At 47.7% G+C, this 15,744-nt stretch overlaps 1 protein-coding gene across 1 annotated transcript; it reads right to left on the reverse strand.

The window, feature by feature from the left end:
- Positions 1–246: 246 nt before the first annotated feature.
- On the reverse strand, positions 247–13,670 carry rnf168 (ring finger protein 168). The gene is made up of 8 exons (XM_079246275.1): positions 13,274–13,670; positions 12,883–13,056; positions 10,386–10,584; positions 5,811–5,881; positions 1,533–1,688; positions 1,369–1,445; positions 1,193–1,250; positions 247–1,119 (listed from the first exon to the last, which is right to left on the reverse strand). The coding sequence occupies exons 2-8, from the start codon at positions 13,024–13,026 to the stop codon at positions 577–579; spliced, it is 1,248 nt and encodes a 415-aa protein (XP_079102401.1). The 5' UTR covers positions 13,027–13,056; positions 13,274–13,670; the 3' UTR covers positions 247–576.
- Between the last annotated feature and the right edge of the window lie 2,074 nt (positions 13,671–15,744).

Here is a 15,744-nt window from a genome sequence, read left to right on the forward strand (position 1 = left end):
GGGAACGCCTCGGGATCCCCCCCCGCAGAGTTGGCAAATGTGGCTGGGGAGAGGGAAGTCTGGGCTTCCCTGCTTAGGCTGCTGCCCCCGCGACCCAACCCCGAATAAGTGGCAGAAGATGGATACATGAATGAGTTTTACGTGTTTTTATACATCATACAACAAAGAGGTAAAAAAAACTTTATTGTAAAGATTCACTGACTGTGGAGAACGACCGTCAGAACCCGGCGGTCAGAACCCGGCGGTCAGAACCCGGCAGTCAGAACCCGGCAGTCAGAACCCGGCAGTCAGAACCCGGCGGTCAGAACCAGACCATCAGAACCCAGCTATCAGTCCCTGCAGTAAACATGATGATGTGTTCAGGTACAGCTTGGATCATTACATCTGGGTGCTCAGATTATGCCCCACCCCCAGGCAAACCGTGTCCAATCAGATTTGAGGAAAATCGGTGTGAAAGCAGTAGCAACGTGTGCTGAACCTGACCGATGGCAGGAAGAAACGTGGAGCGTCGTGGTCACGAAGCAGATGCTGGAAGTTTCTGGAAAATGATTTATTCCACTGAAGGAGAACCGACCATCAGCTGTTCAGACTGGAGAACATCGTAGTCAGAGTGGTTTGCTTGGAGGACGAGGCTTGAGTAGTTTTAGTGGTCTTGTGGGCGGAGCCTCCAGATTTCCTTCCTGTCTTGTGGGCGGAGCCTCCAGATTTCCTTCCTGTCTTGTGGGTGGAACCTCCAGGTGTAGCTGCTGCGTTCTGGCGGAGCAGGTAAGCATCGGAGGATCCTTTGCGTCGGTCGGTGGCTCTTCGGCGTTCCTCCTCATCCAGCTCCTTCTGCAGCAGCAGAGCCAGCCGTCGGTCCTCCTCCTCCTGCTGCTGCCGCCTCGCTTGTTGCTCCGCCTCCCAATCAGCTAGCCCCGCCTCCAGAGTGGAGGACATGAGGGCTCGTTTGGAAATCACCTCCTCTTCTTCAGGTGTTTCCAGTGCAGACATCTTCCTCTTGGTTGACGAAGGTGTGATCAGTTGACTCCTCTTTTCCAACTCTGTCTGAGGGCTGCTACAGTCCACCTGAGGGAGGGGCCGTTCCACCTGAAGCCCCGCCTGCGACATGACGATGTTCTCCTGAAACAGGAAGGAGAAGATGTGATGTCATTGATTTCACCTGTTCTGACCAATCAGAGTAATCCAAACTGACCTTGTTGCACAGGAAGCTGCAGGCGGAGCTGGACTGGAGGACGCGAGGACAGAGAAACCTGGGTCAAACACACTCCCTTATTGATCCAGTTACTGTACCACTTATTGATGCAGGTATTGATCCACTTGTTAAAGGCTTGGTGTCATGTGACCACAGCTTTGAACGTAAACACTCACCTTTCCATGCGACCCCCCCCCTCCTCCTTCTTCTTCTTCACCATGGCATCACACAGACGAGGGTCCTGAGCAGAGTTCTGGAGGAGGAAGAGGAGTTCCCAGCGTTTATCACCTGTGGCTGGAAATGATGACATTACAGCGACATCATCAGGCGAGACACTGACCAGCTGGTGACTGAGCATTTGGGCCAGCCGCTCGTCGTCGTCCTTCCTCCTCCTCTCCTCCTGCAGCTGCTCCTCTTCCTCCTGAAGCAGCCTCTGGATCAGCTCCTCACTGGCCTTCGTCTCCTCCTCGTCCAGCAGCCGCCGTTCCTCCATCAGCTGGAAGAGAGACGACCTCGTCAGCAGGGGACGTCAGATGACCCGTCTTCGCTAGAGGTGGCCCTGATCAACACGCCGTTCGTAGAAAAGCCGCGTTCGTTAGCCAGCGTTAGCTAACGTTAGCCAGCGTTAGCTAGCATTAGCCAGTGTTAGCTAGCATTAGCTAGCGTTAGCCAGCATTAGCTAACGTTAGCCAGCGTTAGCTAACGTTAGCTAGTGTTAGCTAACGTTAGCCAGTGTTAACTAGCAAGCTAACGTTGGCTAACGTTAGCTGACGTAAGCCAGCTTCCCACCTTGGTGGGACGATGAACCCTGGACCCCTTTACAACCTGCCATTTGCAGGTCTACCTACACCTGGTCCTGATGGAGGACCCGGTCTACCTGTCCCTGATGGAGGACTCGGTCTACCTGGTCCTGATGGAAGACTCGGTCTACCTGGTCCTGACGGAGGACCCGGTCTACCTGGTCCTGATGGAGGAAGTACTTTCAGTGGAATTACGCAACACTACCCATGAGAATGTATAGAAATCAATGTATTAGCTTAAGGCTAAGGTGAATGGAAAATGCCATTAGTAGGCTCGCGGTTAGCATGTGTGAAGGAAGTAAAACTTTTGTCTCCTTCAGCAAATGTTTATGTTGACAATAATATCTGTCTTCAGTTGCACACTGAGCAGAATACTTGCAGGAAAACATTTTCTGGCCATGAAAGATAAGAGGAAAAACACCTGAACTTCCTGGTTATTCTGACTCAGCTGACTACAGAAAGTGTGAAAGAACCAAACACTTCTTTTTCTCCATTGGCAAAGCAAAGCGTCTCCCCCTTCCTGTCTCCCCCCTCCCTTCCCCCCCTGACACACACACACAACCTGTCCTGGCCTACATGACTCTCAGCAGCAGGTTGACATGATAGCAGCGTTTATTAACTAGATGTGGAAATGCGCTGTATAAGTCTGGAAACTGCTGCAGGACAGCAGGTGAGAAACGGGTGAAACGCAGAAGGTGGAGCTGGCGACAAAGCCAGGTGAAACCAACCAATAGAAACTCTGCTCTCATTCACCAGCGCAGGCCCCGCCCATCAAATGTGTTTAAATTTGCAAACAAAACTTTACAACTTGTAACCAAAGGTTTTTAACTGTAAAGAGAAAAGGACTTATTTTATCCACAATGGTTGTAGTTTCTGACTTTTCTTCATTTGCAATGTGTGACAATGTGGAAACTTATGTGACAAATTTCAATAGTCACTGCTTAACTGTTTTGGACACTGTTGCCCCCTCTAAAAGCACTCTTGCGCATAAAAAGCCCTGTCCATGGATGAGTGAGGCTATTTGTAACTTTAAAAGAAGCTGTCGGAAAGTGGAGCGTTTGTGGAAAGCCACAAAATTAGAGGTGCATAGACTCAATCTTAAAGAAATGATGTCGGAGCTAAATGAAATGATAAAAGTAGCTCGGTCAACTTACTTCTCAAATCTAGTGTCATGTAATAAGAAAAACCCTAAAGTCCTGTTTGATACTATTGAAAACCTTGTTGTGCCTTCATCTCCACATGTTCCTGTGTATACACAGGAGGATTGCAATAATTTTTTAAACTTCTTTGTGTCCAAAGTGAAAGACATTAGGGCCAGCATCAGTCCTTCTTTAAATAACTTATGCCCTGTGTCAAATAGTGTTCGGATATGGTCCTCGTTCACTCCTGTCAGCCTGCAGAATGTGAAGGCTTTAGTGGACAAGATGAAACCTTCCTCAAGTCTGGCAGACATTCTACAGACATCTTTGTTTGTGAAGGTTTTTGATGTAGTTGGTCCTTGGGTTGTTAAATTGATCAATCTTTCATTGGAATCTGGCTCAGTCCCCAACTACTTCAAACATGCAGTGGTAAATCCCATCCTTAAAAAAACAAATCTAGATCCTGCGGAACCAAGAAATTATAGGCCCATATCAAAACTTCCTTTCCTTTCTAAGATCTTAGAGAAAGTAGTGGCTGAACAGCTAACTACATTTTTGGAAGAAAATGATTTTTACGACAAATTTCAGTCAGGTTTCCGCAAAAACTGAAACTGCCTTATTGAGAGTTTCAAATGATGTGATGATGGCCGCTGACTCTGGTCGCTACACAGTTTTGGTTTTACTAGATTTAACGTCTGCCTTTGACACAGTAGACCATGACTTATTGATTGATCGACTTAAATTAGAGATGGGTTTTTCTGGGACTGTTCTTCAGTGGTTCTCCTCATACATAAAAGGTAGAACCTTTAATGTTGCGGTAAACAATATAATGTCTCATGTGTCTAAACTGTCGTGTGGAGTGGCCCAAGGTTCTGTCCTGGGACCTGTTTTGTTTCTTTTGTACTTATTGCCTCTTGGCCGACTTATTTGTGGTTTTGAAAATGTATCTTATCACTTTTACGCTGATGATATTCAGTTGTACTGTTCCTTCAATGATTCAGAGTTTTATTTTTTATCTATGTTGTTAGAATGTGTGTCCTGCATTAAAAACTGGCTCTCCTCAAATTACCTTCAGATAAATTCTAACAAAACAGAAACTCTGATCATTGCCCCTGATAAAAAGATACCTATGATCAAAAACTATCTTGCTGCTCTGGGCTCGTCTGTGAAAACCAGTCTCAGAAACCTTGGGGTTGTGTTTGATCAGGCCATGTCTTTGGAGAGTCACACCCGACAACTGACCAAAAACGGTTTCTATCATCTAAGAAACATCTCTAAAGTAAGGAGGTTGTTGTCAAAATCAGATCTTGAAATGATCATCCATGCTTTCATCTCGAGTCGCATTGATTACTGTAACTCTGTTTTCACTTACATAAATAAGACAACTCTAAATAAGCTTCAAATTGTGCAGAACTCTGCTGCCAGACTTTTGACAGGTGCAGCCAGAACAGCCCACATCACCCCTGTTTTGACACGTCTTCATTGGCTTCCTGTTAAATTTCGCATAGATTTTAAAATTTTAGTATTGACCTTTCAGGCGTTACATGGTCAGGCCCCTCAGTATATCACCGACTTACTATGTCCATACTCTTCTGGACGCTCTCTTCGGTCTTCTGGCCAGAACCTCCTGAAGGTTCCAAAAACTCGTTTTAAAACTGGTGGTGACTTGTCTTTCCAGTCTGTTGCTCCCAGACTCTGGAATGAGCTGCCTCTGTCCCTTCGTGTGCTTGACTCTGTGGACTCTTTTAAAATGCAGCTAAAGACTCTACTGTTTAGAAGAGCTTTTGGTTGATTCTTGGATGATTTTAATTTTTGCTGATTGTTGCTAATTGTGTTATTGTACCCATTTTTATGTACAGCACTTTGTGATTTTTATCTGTGAAAAGCGCTTTATAAATAAACTTTACTTACTTACAAACATTAGTTCTGATTGAAGTTGGAGAAGTATGCTTTCTCAAATATATATTTTTTTTAATTGGAACCTAATTAGTTTCTTTCTCTACAAAAAATTTGATTCTCACTTTTTTTTTGCTCTCAAAAATCATTTTTGGTTTCAAATCTAACCTTTTTGATTGGATAATAAAGACACAAATTTCTCTCCATACTAGTCTGGATTCTTCCAGTTATGGATCAATCTGCTTCCAGATATTTTCCTCCTGCAGCTGGAACCAGACACATTTCTGACTTCATGAATATTTACACATAAATCCCAGAATGTCTGAATGAATCAAACCATTGATCACAAAGTTTTTCTTTTCCTTTATCTATTTTTTATAATTCTATATTTATAATTATCTCTATTTTATTCTATGCCTAGCCCTTTTTCCCTGTGTTCTATTTGCTGCACCGTAAATTTACCCGCTTTGCCACAAATAAAGGAATCTTGAATCAATCCATAAAGATGATCAGATGATGAATTAGATCTGAGGTTGGGACTCCTGCAGGCATGTCTGTGGCTGAAGACCAGCTCAGGTGATTCTTTACGTAGTGGAGGTCTGAGACCATTGATCTATCTGATCAGCCTACACGTCTCTTATTACAACCCCGTGATGCCGTCACCCAGAACTCTTTCACAACACCTGAGGTGACGGAAGGAACGAAGGGGATGATGTGTCCGTCCACATCAGAAAATTTACCTTTCAAAGTGACAAAACAAGTCAAAACGGTGACTGGACTTACTTTGGTGACCTGGTCTTCATACTCCTGTCGTAGCTCACCAGGTTGACTAACCCTGGGAACACACACACACCCTGCACGCGCACACACACACACACACACACACACACACACACACACACACACACACACACACACACACACACACACACACACACACACACACACACAGAAAGATTAAAGTAACATCTCACTGAAGGAGAAAAACCACTGACATCAGCAGAACATCAAAGAAAACATGATGAACATCCACCACCTGCCAGTTGTCGAGCCCCAAGTGGTGGCCAGTGCCTCCCTGAACAAAAAGCTGGCCACCCCACAAATATTGCACGTTTTACTGTTAACACTGCACAGCATAGTTTGTTTATATTTGTGTGTCAAAATATTTCCAAAGCGAAATAAAAACAAATTAGAAAAGTGCTCCTCTTGCAGAAGAGCAAATGTGAATGCCCTTTTATGATGAATGATTGATATGCAATTGCATAACCATTGGAAAAGCAGCACAACTGCAACTTAAATTGTTATAGTAACGCATCAGGATTCAAACCCACAAACATCTGAACAAGAGCCCATTTCTTTAACCACTACAGCTGTCCAATGTGGCATGGCAGAATCATCTAAATTTTTTATCATTGGAATGGGAATGTTTTTTTTAACACTTCCTACAGTGTGGATTCGGCAAAAGACTTGAAGATTTAAATGTGTAAAATAGCACAAAGATCTATTAGACATAGATCAGCATAAGGAGAAGAAGTACAACCATCTGATACGATTTATGAAGACCCAGCACCAGGGATTTTAACTCACGGCCTCCTGAATGACAGGCAATTCATTTTACCACTATGCCACTACAGTTCTTCTTCTTCTTCTTACCATTGGTATGGGATTGCCTTTTCCACCAGTGTGTCATCAGCAGAATTGCAAAAGATGTGAAAGGTTGAACTGCTGTCAGAAAGCTAAAGATTACTTTAAATAGTTTGTAAATACAACTAAAATTCTGAAGTCAGTAGTTAAACTGCATCAATCATTTAGAACTGCTTGTGTAATCAGACTTTATTGTTCAACGTGAGCAATGCTTCATTTAAAGCATTTTAACAACTGTCACATTTTACTGTCATTTCTGCCGTTTTTTTTTTTAACCTTGAACTAACCCTTCGTATTAATTGCACAACTTTTAAAGACAGACATTGCACAGGATATATCTTATTTGTGCAGACAGCCCATACTTTAATTGCACAGTTTGCAGCCAAATACACAGTCAAAGCTGTTTGAGCAGATCAGTCCACAGCACTCTGGTTGCATAACTGACATACCATTACAGTGTACAATGTTCAAGACTGGATTTGAACCCCTGCCTTGTATACCAATGCGTACCTGTGTACCAGTGCAGAAAATGGACCAATTAGACATTCACAATGGGCATTCACAATAATAATAGTGTATCAGGCAAGCAGAGGGCACCTCTCTCAGGTCCTATTAGGACCCTCAATGAGAGGCAGGACAATGAAGTGCGAAGATCAGGGTGATATTCATTGCACTAGTGGGATGGACACGACCAGCTGCAGCACAACAAGAGAGTCGTCAGTAAGTATATAATAAAATAATCACTTCAGTTAAAGGGTTTGATGCCAATTATCGGTGGTGTTTAGAGAACTACTGGGATGATGACTAGTGCTGACATGTAAGTGACCCGAAACGAATAACAAAATCCGTTCCTGCTTCATGGGCTAACCAAGGCTAGGCTAACTAGCTTGGTTACTTAACTTGGAAACATCCTGTTTCTTTTCCCTTTTCCAAAGGCTTTATGTCTGTTATGTCTACTTTATGTATGTGTCTGGATCACATGTAGCAGGAGATGTATCGGGGGCCTGTTAGAAGCTACAGACGCTGACAGAGACACAGTGGGCTTGCAGATATAAAGCATGTCAGGTCGTTAAAGATAGACTACCAGCAATTACTCATCTTCACTAGGAACTGTCGTTAGAGGGAGGTGATCACCGTTGTGATGATGCAAGGGGTTTTAGACCTCTTTAAATTGGACCGTTTTCATCAAACCGATATAATTCCCATTCTCCAAGGTTTAAATGAACTACATATACCAGGTCCTTTGATCTTGGACTTTGGCTATGCCTGTCTCAAGAGCCATGTAGTTTTATTGTTGACGTTTCTCAAAAACAACACAAAATTCGAGATATTATGTCCTTGTTTTATTGTCGCTTCCCAGAGGTTGGTGCTGTAGCATTCAAAGTTGTACCAAATGAAAGCTAATAAAATGTTCTTGCATCTGGAAACACATATACATTGTGCATTAAAATTAGTTAAAACTTACACAAACAATAGCAAAATTTCAAATTTTTTATGCTTGGAAAGGATGACATGTGATATATAACTCAAAATTGTTACCTTTAATGCTTGTACATCACATTTTTATCACTAATTATGTTTTATGTCTTTATTTCAAATGGTCAGTTAAGATTGATTTGTTAAGATTTGATACCTTTGGGTAACTTGATGTTTTAAGTGGAGTCAAAAAGGGCAAAGGCCCTCAACCTTGATTCGTTGGTTGATTTGTTGCCAGAAAACACAACAGCCGAAGGATTAGACTCTTCTAAGTGCTATGTTATGTACTTCATTGTAGTGATATGTACTACTGTTTATTTTAATGTCAATAAACATTTTTTGTAACTTTCCAAATGTTCTGCTTGTTCCTACAAAGAAAGTTGGTTTTTCTCTGCATTTTCTAATAAGTGCAACTTTTTAATAAATACACATTTTAATGGAGTAAAGAGTTGATGTGCTGATGTCCATTAGGTTGTTTAACTAGGTCAAGGCTGTAGTTTCCAAATACATGAAGTGAAATAAGTCCTTACGATATTCGTGGTCTTTGTCTGAATCCAACTTTCAAGACATTTGAAGTTAAATCTCAGTTTTTGGCTTTGTATGTTGAGGAGCAAAGTATTTGCACCAGATAAATGCATTTTAATCTATGATATTACAAGTTTTCTCCTGGGGTGCAAGCCCCCTGACCCCCCCCCCCAGCTAAAGCTATCTACATGATGGCAGATAATTAAGTTATTACAGAACATTATTGAGTTCCTGTTCTTTATATCTTATTATTATTATTATTATTATTATGAACATTATGATAATAATATATTATTCCGCCAATTTTTGCCGTGCTACTAGTCCTGCACCATTCAGGTCACTTCAATCATTCAGATAAACTGTGCAGCTCCTTCCTTCCATGTGTGCTACGATTTCTTTTATTTGAAATCTTTGTAGTTTTTGAGATATATAACATTTTATAAAAATAAATTCAGCCTTTTCATTGGATGAAAGTCCTTCAAACCTAATTTAGATTGGACGTTGAAAAAGTTCAGCTCAGTGATTGGTCGGTTTTTGCATAATGAACTGAAAACAGCTTCATCGGGGGTTCGGAGCTCTGCACCGGTTTACAGTGTCCGGTTCGTCTCGGTCCCGGTCTCCAGTGTCTTTCCTGCAAAATATTTTAAACACTACTCCTCCTACACAGTTTGTCTCACTTCAACCATTCAAGTATCAAACTCTTCAGTTCATTTAGGAGATATGTTCTACGACTTTTGCTCTTTGGAACATTTAAACTTTTTAAGTTATTCAAGTTTTTGTCAATGTATTGAAATCCATTCCTGTGAATGGACGAACCGGAATTCAGCTCAGCAATTGGTCCATTTTCTGCACCAGTACACAGATACACATACAAGGCACTGGTTCAAATGCAGCATTTAAACATATAGTGCCATTGTTGTTTGTCAGCTGTTGCTTGTGTGATGGCGTGCAGACTGCTCAATGTGAACTATTGGTCTCAGCTGCACACTTCAAGGAGCAAAGGAATTTATTTGCAAACGTCCCAGTTAAATATGAAGGATTTGTTCCAACAACGCTCCCTGCAACATTTCAACTCTTTGATAAATCTTAAACACATTTAAAAAAGTTTTTCCACATTGAACAAAGTCTTTCACATCTTAACTGGAGTTTAGTTCAACCTTGCACCTGTTTTTGTAATCCCGCAAATTCCACCCTGCTGGAAGAGTAAAAAATGAAGACATTCCCATGCTGACTGGAAAAACTTTCAACGTTTTTTTTTCCTAGACGCAAGTGTGAGTCCTAGTGGTGTAGTGAGTGAAGTCAGTGTGCTTCAAAACAGGAGATTATGGGTTCAAATCCCGATGGGGGCCAATTAGAATAAATGTCAGTTGAGTATTTTTTTTTTCAATTTCTTATACTTATGCAATTTCATTTAAATCATTCAGCATAGTTCAATAAATGGGCATTCATATTGCTATTATTCCAATAATAGCTGTTTCTTGTTTCATTTGGTCATTTTTCTTTTAATTAAACACGTCAGATTGGTACAATCTGATCTTTGCCATAAATTCAAACCAACCAGATTTAGGTTCTTGCTCACATACAATATTGACTTTTGTAGTTATGCATCATATACTTAATAACTATTTGCCACCCTTAAAAAAGTCTGTGGGCATCCCTGGTGTGGGGAATATCCCAGATATGCTTTTCATGGGGTGGATATGTCAGCAATACCTGAACGGTCCTCGTCCTCGGAGTCCTTCCCACTCAGACGACGCTGACACTGTAGAGGGAAGCAGGTCTGGATCTTCCTCCAGAGCTCCTGGTCCACCAGACTGTTGTTCCTGCTGTTCAGGCGGGTCCAGGAAGAGATCCGCTTCCTGCAGAGCGGACAGTACAGTGTGGCTTTGTCCACCGACTCCAGGAAGCACACCTGGAAACAAAAGAGGAAGTTAGCAAGCAGACAGGAATCAAATGGAACGTCAAGGACGTTCCCAACGGGAAGGCGGCGGTCGTAGAGGAAACGTTCCCAACGGGAAGGCGGCGGTCGTAGAGGAAACGTTCCCAACGGGAAGGCGGCGGTCGTAGAGGGAACGTTCCCAACGGGAAGGCGGCGGTCGTAGAGGGAACGTTCCCAACGGGAAGGCGGCGGTCGTAGAGGGAACGTTCCCAACGGGAAGGCGGCGGTCGTAGAGGAAACGTTCCCAACGGGAAGGCGGCGGTCGTAGAGGGAGCGCTCCCAACGGGAAGGCGGCGGTCGTAGAGGGAGCGCTCCCAACGGGAAGGCGGCGGTCGTAGAGGAAACGTTCCCAACGGGAAGGCGGCGGTCGTAGAGGGAGCGCTCCCAACGGGAAGGCGGCGGTCGTAGAGGGAGCGCTCCCAACGGGAAGGCGGCGGTCGTAGAGGGAGCGCTCCCAACGGGAAGGCGGCGGTCGTAGAGGGAGCGCTCCCAACGGGAAGGCGGCGGTCGTAGAGGGAGCGCTCCCAACGGGAAGGCGGCGGTCGTAGAGGGAACGTTCCCAACGGGAAGGCGGCGGTCGTAGAGGGAACGTTCCCAACGGGAAGGCGGCGGTCGTAGAGGGAACGTTCCCAACGGGAAGGCGGCGGTCGTAGAGGAAACGTTCCCAACGGGAAGGCGGCGGTCGTAGAGGGAAGGTTCCCAACGGGAAGGCGGCGGTCGTAGAGGGAAGGTTCCCAACGGGAAGGCGGCGGTCGTAGAGGGAAGGTTTCCAACGGGAAGGCGGCGGTCGTAGAGGGAACGTTCCCAACGGGAAGGCGGCGGTCGTAGAGGGAACGTTCCCAACGGGAAGGCGGCAGTCGTAGAGGGAACGTTCCCAACGGGAAGGCGGCGGTCGTAGAGGGAACGTTCCCAACGGGAAGGCGGCGGTCGTAGAGGGAACGCTCCCAACGGGAAGGCGGCGGTCGTAGAGGGAAGGTTCCCAACGGGAAGGCGGCGGTCGTAGAGGGAAGGTTCCCAACGGGAAGGCGGCGGTCGTAGAGGGAAGGTTTCCAACGGGAAGGCGGCAGTCGTAGAGGGAACGTTCCCAACGGGAAGGCGGCGGTCGTAGAGGGAACGTTCCCAACGGGAAGGCGGCGGTCGTAGAGGGAACGCTCCCAACGGGAAGGCGGCGGTCGTAGAGGGAACGTTCCCAACGGGAAGGCGGCGGTCGTAGAGGGAACGCTCCCAACGGGAAGGCGGCGGTCGTAGAGGGAACGTTCCCAACGGGAAGGCGGCGGTCGTAGAGGGAACGCTCCCAACGGGAAGGCGGCGGTCGTAGAGGGAACGTTCCCAACGGGAAGGCGGCGGTCGTAGAGGGAACGTTCCCAACGGGAAGGCGGCGGTCGTAGAGGGAACGTTCCCAACGGGAAGGCGGCGGTCGTAGAGGGAACGTTCCCAACGGGAAGGCGGCGGTCGTAGAGGAAACGTTCCCAACGGGAAGGCGGCGGTCGTAGAGGAAACGTTCCCAACGGGAAGGCGGCGGTCGTAGAGGGAGCGCTCCCAACGGGAAGGCGGCGGTCGTAGAGGGAAGGTTCCCAACGGGAAGGCGGCGGTCGTAGAGGGAAGGTTCCCAACGGGAAGGCGGCGGTCGTAGAGGGAACGCTCCCAACGGGAAGGCGGCGGTCGTAGAGGGAACGCTCCCAACGGGAAGGCGGCGGTCGTAGAGGGAACGTTCCCAACGGGAAGGCTTCGGTCGTAGAGGAAACGTTCCCAACGGGAAGGCGGCGGTCGTAGAGGAAACGTTCCCAACGGGAAGGCGGCGGTCGTAGAGGAAACGTTCCCAACGGGAAGGCGGCGGTCGTAGAGGAAACGTTCCCAACGGGAAGGCGGCGGTCGTAGAGGGAGCGTTCCCAACGGGAAGGCGGCGGTCGTAGAGGGAAGGTTCCCAACGGGAAGGTGGCGATCGTAGAGGGAAGGTTCCCAACGGGAAGGCGGCGGTCGTAGAGGGAAGGTTCCCAACGGGAAGGCGGCGGTCGTAGAGGGAAGGTTTCCAACGGGAAGGCAGCAGTCGTAGAGGGAAAGTTCCCAACGGGAAGGCGGCGGTCGTAGAGGGAAGGTTTCCAACGGGAAGGCGGCGGTCGTAGAGGGAAAGTTCCCAACGGGAAGGCGGCGGTCGTAGAGGGAAGGTTTCCAACGGGAAGGCGGCAGTCGTAGAGGGAGCGCTCCCAACGGGAAGGCGGCGGTCGTAGAGGGAGCGCTCCCAACGGGAAGGCCGTAGATTGAACGTGTTACCTTACAGAAGGTGTGGTCGCAGGGAAGTGTGACCGGCTCCATGAAGATCTCCAAACAGACGGGACAGAGGACGTCCTCGCGGGACAGCACTTCATCCCCCCTGTCAGTTACCGAGGACACCTCCACATCTGAGACCGGAGCCATCTTCTTCTTCTTCCTCAAAGTACGTTATAACTTAAAGTACAAAATAGTTTATGTCAGCATAAGGTCTAAACTGGTTCCACCGACCAGCACCTGAAGGCAACCAGAGGACTTAAGAGGTAACTTTGTGGATGACATAAACCATGTTGTTTCTGAGATAACAGTTATTCCAGCCTCGGCTAGCTGTTAGCTCCTCTTTCCAACTCAAATCTGTTCCATTTCAACCAACACCTATCATGCCATAACTCACCTGGTCACACCTGCGCGTCTGCAACTTCTGACTGCCAACAAGTAAAAGCTGTGTTTACGCTGCGTCTGATGGCAGCTGATTGTCCAGCTGGTTAGCCGCCAACAGTTGGTTAGCCGCTAACACTTGATTGGCCGCTAACACTTGATTAGCCGCTAACAGTTTATTAGCCGCTAACAGTTTATTAGCCGCTAACAGTTGGTTAGCCGCTAACAGTTGGTTAGCCGCTAACAGCTGATTAGCCGCTAACAGCTGATTAGCCGCTAACACTTGATTAGCCGCTAACAGTTTCTCTAATGAACACCGTGCTTATACATGGATCCTGGGCAGCTTTAAAATAACCGTAAATCCTATAAACTGACTGGTGCTAACAGAGGCTAACCGCAGGTTAACACCGAGTCCCCGGAATCCCCGCGTGAAGACTGTTGGCACATTGCGCATGTGCGAAGATGTTACGTCGCTCATGCTACGTTCACTTGGATCACGTAATTTGTACTATTTACACAGGATTGTCTTCTTTCATTAAATTTTACAAAGTAGTTGTGATTGTAATGTAACAAAAGTATCAGTTTTACAATGACACTGCCATACTAACTTTAATTAAAACTTCATCATCAGTAGAAAATAAACAAAATTTCATTGAAACTTTTTCACATTTTATTGAAAGGATTAACGTCCGTCTTTTCCAGTAGGTTCTGGTCAAGCAGCGTCCACTCTGTCCGAGTCACAGCAGGGTCTGGTCTGTCTGAGTCGCAGCAGCGTTGAGTCGTCCAGGTCAAAGCAGGGTTCGGTCCGTCCGAGTCGCAGCAGGGTTCGGTCCGTCCGAGTCGCAGCAGGGTCTGGTCTGTCTGAGTCGCAGCAGCGTTGAGTCGTCCAGGTCAAAGCAGGGTTCGGTCCGTCCGAGTCGCAGCAGGGTTCGGTCGGTCCGAGTCGCATCAGGGTTCGGTCTGTCCGAGTCACAGCAGGGTCTTTGTCACAGCAGGGTTCGGTCGGTCCGAGTCGCATCAGGGTTCGGTCTGTCCGAGTCACAGCAGGGTCTTTGTCACAGCAGGGTTCGGTCCGTCCGAGTCGCATCAGGGTTTGGTCTGTCCGAGTCACAGCAGGGCCTCAGTCACAGCAGGGTCTGGTCTGTCCGAGTCACAAAAGGGTTCGGTCTGTCCGAGTCACAGCAGGGCCTCAGTCACAGCAGGGTTCGGTCTGTCCGAGTCACAGCAGGGCCTCAGTCACAGCAGGGTTCGGTCTGTCCGAGTCACAGTAGGGCCTCAGTCACAGCAGGGTTCGGTCTGTCCGAGTCACAGTAGGGCCTCAGTCACAGCAGGGTTCGGTCTGTCCGAGTCACAGTAGGGCCTCAGTCACAGCAGGGTTCGGTCTGTCCGAGTCACAGTAGGGCCTCAGTCACAGCAGGGTTCGGTCTGTCCGAGTCACAGTAGGGCCTCAGTCACAGCAGGGTTCGGTCTGTCCGAGTCACAGTAGGGCCTCAGTCACAGCAGGGTTCGGTCTGTCCGAGTCACAGTAGGGCCTCAGTCACAGCAGGGTTCGGTCTGTCCGAGTCACAGTAGGGCCTCAGTCACAGCACGGTTCGGTCTGTCCGAGTCACAGTAGGGCCTCAGTCACAGCAGGGTTCGGTCTGTCCGAGTCACAGCAGGGTTCGGTCTGTCCGAGTCACAGCAGGGTTCGGTCTGTCCGAGTCACAGTAGGGCCTCAGTCACAGCACGGTTCGGTCTGTCCGAGTCACAGCAGGGTCCGGTCCGTCCGAGTCACAGCAGGGTTCGGTCTGTCCGAGTCACAGTAGGGCCTCAGTCACAGCAGGGTCTGGTCTGTCCGAGTCACAAAAGGGTTCGGTCTGTCCGAGTCACAGCAGGGCCTCAGTCACAGCAGGGTCTGGTCTGTCCGAGTCACAGCAGGGTTCGGTCGGTCCGAGTCGCATCAGGGTTCGGTCTGTCCGAGTCACAGCAGGGTCTTTGTCACAGCAGGGTTCGGTCCGTCCGAGTCGCATCAGGGTTTGGTCTGTCCGAGTCACAGCAGGGCCTCAGTCACAGCAGGGTCTGGTCTGTCCGAGTCACAAAAGGGTTCGGTCTGTCCGAGTCACAGCAGGGCCTCAGTCACAGCAGGGTTCGGTCTGTCCGAGTCACAGTAGGGCCTCAGTCACAGCAGGGTTCGGTCTGTCCGAGTCACAGTAGGGCCTCAGTCACAGCAGGGTTCGGTCTGTCCGAGTCACAGTAGAGCCTCAGTCACAGCAGGGTTCGGTCTGTCCGAGTCACAGTAGGGCCTCAGTCACAGCAGGGTTCGGTCTGTCCGAGTCACAGTAGGGCCTCAGTCACAGCAGGGTTCGGTCTGTCCGAGTCACAGTAGGGCCTCAGTCACAGCAGGGTTCGGTCTGTCCGAGTCACAGTAGGGCCTCAGTCACAGCAGGGTTCGGTCTGTCCGAGTCACAGCACGGTTCGGTCTGTCCGAGTCACAGTAGGGCCTCAGTC

The sequence above is a fragment of the Telmatherina bonti genome, assembly GCF_933228915.1.
Source record: "Telmatherina bonti genome assembly, chromosome: 9".
NCBI classification, from domain to species: Eukaryota; Metazoa; Chordata; class Actinopteri; order Atheriniformes; family Telmatherinidae; genus Telmatherina; species Telmatherina bonti.

Coding starts and splice junctions, on each gene's coding strand:
- rnf168 (XM_079246275.1), bottom strand. CDS start 13,026: ATGGCTCCGGTCTCAGATGTGGAGGTGTCCTCGGTAACTGACAGGGGG. Junction 1,689..5,810: donor ATGAAGACCAGGTCACCAAA/GTAAGTCCAGTC, acceptor TCTCTCTTCCAG/CTGATGGAGGAACGGCGGCT. Junction 1,251..1,368: donor GGGGGGGGTCGCATGGAAAG/GTGAGTGTTTAC, acceptor TGTTTGACCCAG/GTTTCTCTGTCCTCGCGTCC.